The 7,778-nt window shown below is 32.1% G+C and overlaps 1 protein-coding gene across 1 annotated transcript in view; it reads right to left on the reverse strand.

Annotated features, from left to right (window-relative positions):
• The window catches only part of LOC106679057 (general odorant-binding protein 67), a 22,400-nt gene that overhangs the window by 8,025 nt on the left and 6,597 nt on the right, over nucleotides 1–7,778 (reverse strand). The window contains exon 3 of the mRNA XM_014417985.3: nucleotides 7,500–7,611. Coding sequence (XP_014273471.1) covers nucleotides 7,500–7,611 — 112 coding nt within the window. The remainder of the gene's footprint in view (nucleotides 1–7,499; nucleotides 7,612–7,778) is intronic.

A 7,778-nucleotide genomic window follows, 5' to 3' on the forward strand; every position in this document is an offset into this window, starting at 1 on the left:
CATTGTTACTTATTTTTATTCTTATCATTGTATCTTATCTTTGTATTTTTATTCTTATCTTTGTATTTTTATTCTTATCATTGTATCTTATCTTTGTATTTTTATTCATATCATTGTATCCTTTTGTATCTTTTTAGCCCTGATGAAGCCCTACAAAGTGGGGCGAAACGTCGGAAAATAAATAGTTGTAAACTATTTTTGTTTCTTTTGTATCTTTTTAGCCCTGATGAAGCCCTACAAAGTGGGGCGAAAAATCGGAAAATAAATACTTCTAAATATAAATACGGAAAATAAAATGCTAAAATACGAATTTTTATAACAACAGAAAGATCAAAAAGGTTTTATATATAAGAAGATGGTCAGGGTTGCGGTCAAAAGAGAAACAAAAATAGTTTACAACTATTTATTTTCCGACATTTCGCCCCACTTTGCTGGGCTTCATCAGGGCTAAAAAGATACAAAAAGTCTTTTTAGAGCCCATTAAATCTTTTTTAGAGCCCCCTAGATTTTGCATCATATTATATATAGTTGACCGTAAAAATGATGCAAAATCTACGGGGCTCTAAAAAAGATTTAACGGGGCTCTAAAAAGACTTTTTGTATCTTTTTAGCCCTGATGAAGTCCTGCAAAGTGGGGCGAAACGTCGGAAAATAAATAGTTGTAAACTATTTTTGTTTCTCCTTTGACCGCAACCCTGACCATTTTCTTATATATCAATTTTTACGGTCAACTATATATACATTATATTTTTTTTAGATTTTAGGTAAATAGATTTGTGCATGACTCATAGGATTTTTAAGTATGTATATGTATAGAATTTTTACTATTATAATGGGAGAGTAACTGATTAATAATAGAAGAAAAAAAATGAATATTATAAAAATAATAAAAAAATAGACAGGGGGAAAAAAATAATATATTGTAATATCCTCTTTTTGAGTAAATAGTATATTTTTACGTATAAAGGGTTTTTAAATTTAAGCTTTCAAACAGCTAAAATTTACAATAAGAAGAACCTCTTCTCCAATGCAAAGTTAAGGCATTACAACGTTGTGATAAGGCCTAACTTTATATGGGGTGGAGACCACATGCTTTACCCAACTTGGAAAAGCAGCTAAAAATAGAAACGAGGATATTAAGAATCTATGGGCCCAGGAAAACACAAGAAGGTTACAGGCTAAGATCTAACGAAGAGATCTACAGAAACATCAAAGACCTGCAAACCGAGATGAGAATCAGAAGGCTGATGTTCTATGGGCACATGAAGAGGATCAACGAGGAAAGATTGAATAAGAAGATCATTAAAAAAAAATTTAGCTACAGAATCATGGTAGGATACATGAGGAATGAAAGAGACTTAAAATTTCAGATTTAGAGTGTTTAGATAGAGATACGTATAGGAAAACATTGAAAAATCTCACCAATATTGGAAGAGGGAAAAAGAGGGTACGAAGTGGTCCGAAGAAAGAAAAGAAAGCAAGTCGAGGATTATGAAACTGGGATGGGAAGAAAGAAAATCAAGACGAAGGCCCAAGGAAGTCCAACCACTGATTTCACGTGGTCCTTAGTGGCCGATATGTGATAAAAAAAAATTTTAAAAATGGTTTTATATTATTATATGTATCGTTTTAATATTATTCAGTTGCTTTTGTTAAACCAAAAAGAATTTTAAGAGAGTTTTTGTTTTTTTTATTATTAATTTTTTTTTATTTTATTTATTTTTTTTTTATTTTAGTATGTATGAGATTCATTCATCACGATTAGCTATTGCCCACAACTTTGTGGCAGATTGTAATATCTATCAATAAATAAATCTACCAACAAAAAAAACAAAACAAAAAGACAGCTAACCAATTTTGTTCAGTCAAATATGGTGTGGAAAGATCGTTATTCAAAACAAAGAAGATGTGTCTTAACAAAGTACGTCGAATCGCGGCCATGTTGAGCAGATTAAAATATATTAAAAACTTTATTTTAACGTCCCATCATAATTGAAATTACAATACATTTAAGAAAAAATAGAAGTTAAGAAGAATATGTATTAAACAAAATTATTCATAATTTAAGAAAAACTCATAACCGTAGTGCTACAATAGATGTTCAGAACTAACATCTGTTGAAGGGAAAGGAAGAAAACTTGGTTTTCTTGCTTAGGCGCGGGTGAGGAATGATGTTTTATGGATGTAAGAGGTCATCATTATCTTTTGTCTAGCTCAAGGGTAGACATATTGAAAAAGAAGACATCGAAGAGTCACCCAAGTAATAAAGGGACTCTTTGTTTTGGATCACCAGCGAATGAGATGAGTGAAAACTTTTAAACGACAAATGCTTTGTTAATAGTCTGTGTTTGTTTGCTGAAAGATTGTTTGCAGCAAGTGTTAGTTTGTTGAGAAAGAAAACAAAGAAAACCTTCCATCATCAAAAGAAGATATGTATAAATGTATAAATTGGTTAGTGTTGTACAAAATAGAATTTTAAGTATATTTGTAAAAGTACATGTTAATTAAGCTAAGTTGACTGTTCTGATTGCCTAGAAACCCGTCCTGAGAATAAGAGTCTAAAATGTTATCAAATTTAAATTAAATTCTACTATCTATTTAACATTAAAGCTTTTAATTTGAATCCAAGCTATTACTATAGTTAAGATATGAAATTAGTTAAAACTATTAATCTTTTTTTTTATAATATTATATAGTTTATATATTTTAATTTACAACTATACAAAAGAATACAATAAGTAAATATGTTGTATGTTTCATATACACTTGAAAATCTTGGGAAGGAACCACCCATTGGTGTTACTTCAAACATTAATTTAAATTAGAAGGTCCTGTGGCCATCTTCTTTTCAGACGCCTCGGAGGATTATCAGGGATTGTTAAGGATGAAAAATTAAGAATTAATGGGTTAGGATGGTTAAAGAGTTTGGAATGAATGGTCAAATCTGCAACGAATGGGATGTTAATGTCTTTTTGAATGAGTTTATTTGTAACGTAATAAGGAGCATAAAGGATTTTACGTAGGATTTCGGATTGTAAGGATTGGATGCGGGAGGAATTTGATGGTTTGGTGGAGCCCCAGAGTTCAATTCCATATGTCCAAATTGGTCTGATTATCGTAGTGTATACTAATTTTTTGTAGTGAATGGGAAGTTTAGAGCGTTTGTCAAGTAAGTGTTGTAGCAATCGGAATCTACGAGCAGTTTCTTGTCGTTTCAGTCTTGTGTGTGGATTCCAAATAAGTCTCTTATCAAGATGGAGTCCTAAGTATCGAATCTGTTCAACAGGCGTTAGTGAAGTATTTATTATTATTAAAGGATACTATAGGACATGAGGGTAGAGGTTTACGACGGAGAGTAAAGGTTTTGACACCATTCTTCAATAGATGTTATGTGTGTCTGTAGTGTTTTTGATGCATTAGTTGGGTCGTTGTTTACAGACAGTATACATGTCTCATCAGCGTATGTTGTTAGGACTGTGTTAGGGTGGGTTGGGATGTCGGCTGTATAAACCGTATAAAGAATAGGACCTAAGATACTGCCTTGAGGAACACCGGCAGACTGAGAAAAGAAAGATGAGTAGGCTAGGTTATGATTTACTTTAAAGGTTCTATCAGTGAGGTAGGAGCGGATTATAAGGAAATATGTAGGGGGTTGGAATTGACGCCAGACTGGATTTCAGACTCGATCAAAAGCTACTGTTAAAAATTACTTTTTTTTTTTTTTTTAAATAATATTTGAATATTACAATATAGAAATAGATTAAAGACATAAAACAATAAGAAAAAAAATCATGATTAATATTATGTATTTTAATATTTAATTTCTATGCCAATGTAATATAAGATGCCATTGTCCAAGTAGATGCTCCATGCTGTATGCTGTGTGTATACCAATTTTATTTTGTTTTTTTTTTTTTGTTTAATTTCTTTTCCATCAGTATGTAAAGTATGAGAAAAATATCACTCTGACATTACCTCTCTCTACTCCTTTCCTTTCTCTGTTTGGGTTAAGGGAAACCTGTTTGGATTATAAACCAATGCATAAAGACAAACCAAAGCAATTTTTGATTGATTTCTTACACAATAATCCACAAACTAAAACCTTAAACTCTTAACTAAAACCAAGGGACGTGACGTCCGTACGGTTTGGGAAGCAGGTTCTAGTGCATTTGGTTCGGAACGTTGTGGGATCGATTCCCACCTGGAGTCCAGTTAACATTCATTTTACGGCGGTCCTGAGGAATGAATCGCGACACTCCTACCTTGGTTAGTACGCAGGGGTTGGCAAAAAGAACCACTAGGCCCACTTCCCGGACTTGTTCCCCCCCCCACCAAATAACAGTACCAGTAACTAAAACCAAAATTATGGTTCCTATAAATGTTAACTAGATAATTAGAATGGACTTAGCTAATAAGTAAAATAAAATAAACTGGATATAAATTATCTTCCTCTTCTTTTTTATCTTCCTTAAGTGCCTTACAGCGTGGAGGAGCCTCTAAACACCTGGTCCACACATCTCGGTCCATGGCAAGCATCTTCTGGCCTCGCCTCCATTCATTTTCTTGGCACCTATTCTACAGACTTTCCACACCATCGGAGTTGTCGGTGTTCAATCACTGATTTTACTGAGAGGATCGGAAGTTCTTCTCTTGTTCATTCATTCCTTATCCTAGCTCTCCTAGCTTTGCCCAATATTCTTCGCAAAAATCGCATTTCAGCAGCCGAAATCCTGCTCATGTGCTTTTCGTGGGTCACCCAACTTTCACTCAGAGGAAATCATGATTTTGTGTTAAATATAAAATGTTTTACCATGTTAAATGCTAAAGTATAGGATTGTGAGCAGCCCTGTTTAAAGCTCCTAGCGGATTTTTCGAGCAACTTGTTTTATAACCTTTCCTTCCAAACCTTCATGTTATTGTTTACTTCTATGTTTTTATTACAACATGCCTAAACTGAGTAAAAAGTGGAAGTTATGTAAAAGTTTGGCAACTGGGTGTATTTTTGATCTTCTAACTTGTGAGGAAGAGAATCAAGATGAGCTAATTGACAACTGTCACTACATTACTATTATTGTCAAGTATTTCTTTATTAGTCATAACATCCGAAAGAATACTAACACAACCAAAATACAAACTACGAGCAAGTAACCTAACATTACAACAAATAAAATGGTGACGAGCTCAGCTGGTCTGTTACGTGAGTCACTCTCCATTTAACATACCTAATAACATATCCTCAACCATGTTACATGTTATATCGTTTTAACATGCTAAAAGAAGGAAATATTTCTCCATTTAACATCAGTTTTTCCATTTATCACGCTTTAACATGTTAAACTAAAGATCATGAATACCCCAAATAGTATTCGAAGATATATTGCTTTAAAGATAGGTTGATATCCTTACCTACACCCCTCTTTCCCACAATAGTATTGTATATCTGTAAATATATACTATTTTCTTTATTTATCATATAAATAAAACATATAAATTATACAATTAACAATTTAGTCATCATTAAAATTAAAATTATTGTTTTTTTCTCTTATCTTGAATTTTTCAGCATTTTTAAAAAATTTAATTTAGATATCTATTCATTTATTTTATATAAAGATTTGGATATGAATAAGTTTGCATTAATTATTTTGGCCCTTAACACCTGTTCTATCTACCTCGAATATAATTTTCAAAAATAAAATTAAGGAATAAAAAAATATTATTTCCTCCAAACTTTTTATAAAATGCTTGTTGTTTTAAAATTTTTTTTTCGTACCCTCCTGTAGAAAAATAGTTAATATCAAGTACAATATAAAATAGAAGATATACAAAGAACAAAATAGTTAAAAGTCAAAGTAATAAAACATACCAGAATATTCAATGCAAATAACCAAAATATAAAATGGAGTGAATTGACTCTCAAAAAATATTTACAAAAATATATAAATCAATAAAGTTTGTTCATCTTTCCACAGAGAGAGCTTCGATTCATTTTCTAGGATGTCATCTTTTACTTGATACTCATCTCCAGAGCAAATTAAGCTTCCATTATTAAAAACCATCTATGTTTAGATATTATATTGCGTATCCTCTTCTAATAAATTTACATAAAACGTATCGAGAAATTTTTTGTTTAGCAGATTCAGAAAACAATGATGCAGTGTTCTGGATGAAAGAAACAACTTGGGAAGGTCAAAGACATGAATGACAGTAATTAAGGATGTTCCATACATACAATCTTCTACTGATTCATGTCTAATTGTTTGTTACGGTTGCCATGGTAAAAAAAAAACACTGGCGATATCTGCGTTGAAAATTGGTGTTATGGTTGCCATGGTGAAAAAAAAACACGAGCGATATCTGCGTTGAAAATTGGTGTTATGGTTGCCATGGTGAAAAAAAAACACGAGCGATATATTTTTAGGTTACGTTTGTTCAATTTGAGGTGGTGATAATTCATCAGGCACTGTGTCTTGACTGTTTATATCGAAATATCACCATATAAGAGATGCTATCGTTAATGTTTTGTTTTGCTAAATTATAGTGTCTTATTTGGACGGTCATTAACACTAGAAATGGGGATGGTGCAGTGCGTGGCAACGTTCCTTCAGCCCATCCTGGATAGGAGAGTGGTGGCAGGGGTCATCTTCATACTTCTGGGAAGGTGAGACGGAAGCCGAAATGTCCGATATCTCTCCTAGAATCTTGGGTTCTGCCAGGAGTACACCCAAAAAATACGTGGGGTTCGAACTAAACTTTATTTAGTTTTTATTTTATATTCCTCTTTTCTATAATAATGTAAATTTAGTTAATAAGGTTAAGCATTCAAGTTAAGATTAAGTCAACCTATAGGTTTTGAATTCTTTTTTTTTTTTTCCTTTTTCATTCTGTGTACATATATTTCTTACTATTATTAAACTTTTGCTGTTCGTTTTTATGCATATACACTGCTTTCAACTTGTTAATTTACCTATTTTTTTTTTCTTTTGTTGTTCACTGAATATTACGATAATTCAAGAGGTAGGTGGGTAACATCCCTAGGTTTTCTGTTATCTACATGTAAAGGTATTTGTCAGTGGTCATAATTCGATAATTGTTTATATAGAGGTATATTCTGGGTATATTGTTTCGGGGTTTTCGTTTTTTCCAAGGGAATAAATAACGGCGCCTAAGGAGAAATTTATTCTTTATTGTTTTGATTTTTCCTTTTTTCCCTTTATATTTATTTTTATTTAACTCACTCCCTTTTCCACTGAGCGTGGGCAAGTATAAACGATAAAAATATAAAACTAAAGATAAGTCAAAATTTGCGGTTATATTTTTTAATTTCTGGGAAGTCCAGATGATGGACATTATCGAGATTATGAAAAACATATGTTCTGAACGGCAATAGATCTTCTAGCTACAGCAATAATGTTACTACTTAGCAATAAAAATATACATTTTGATCATAAGGAAAAAACATCATTATAGGCATATTAAAAAAAACAAAAAACACTTACGGTCCTGAATGTCACCAAAATATTTTGAGAAGCAATTTTTCATATTGTTTTCATATTCCTCTTGTTTCTCTTTGCTTTCGGGTTCTCTCTTGTGCTTGCAGCACATTCCAGTCTGTTGAATAAACAAAACAATTTTAAAATTATAAATTATTGGAGAAGTTTGTCTGGGGGTTCGGTCAGCAAAGAACAACATAAATAAACAAAACCATATTTATTTATTTTATGCCGACGTTTCGACCTGAGTTTCAGGTCTTCATCAGGGCTGTAGAACAAAAGAGA

This window comes from Halyomorpha halys, unplaced genomic scaffold (assembly GCF_000696795.3).
Source record: "Halyomorpha halys isolate HHAL.00 unplaced genomic scaffold, Hhal_1.1 Scaffold174.1, whole genome shotgun sequence".
Lineage (NCBI taxonomy): Eukaryota > Metazoa > Arthropoda > Insecta > Hemiptera > Pentatomidae > Halyomorpha > Halyomorpha halys.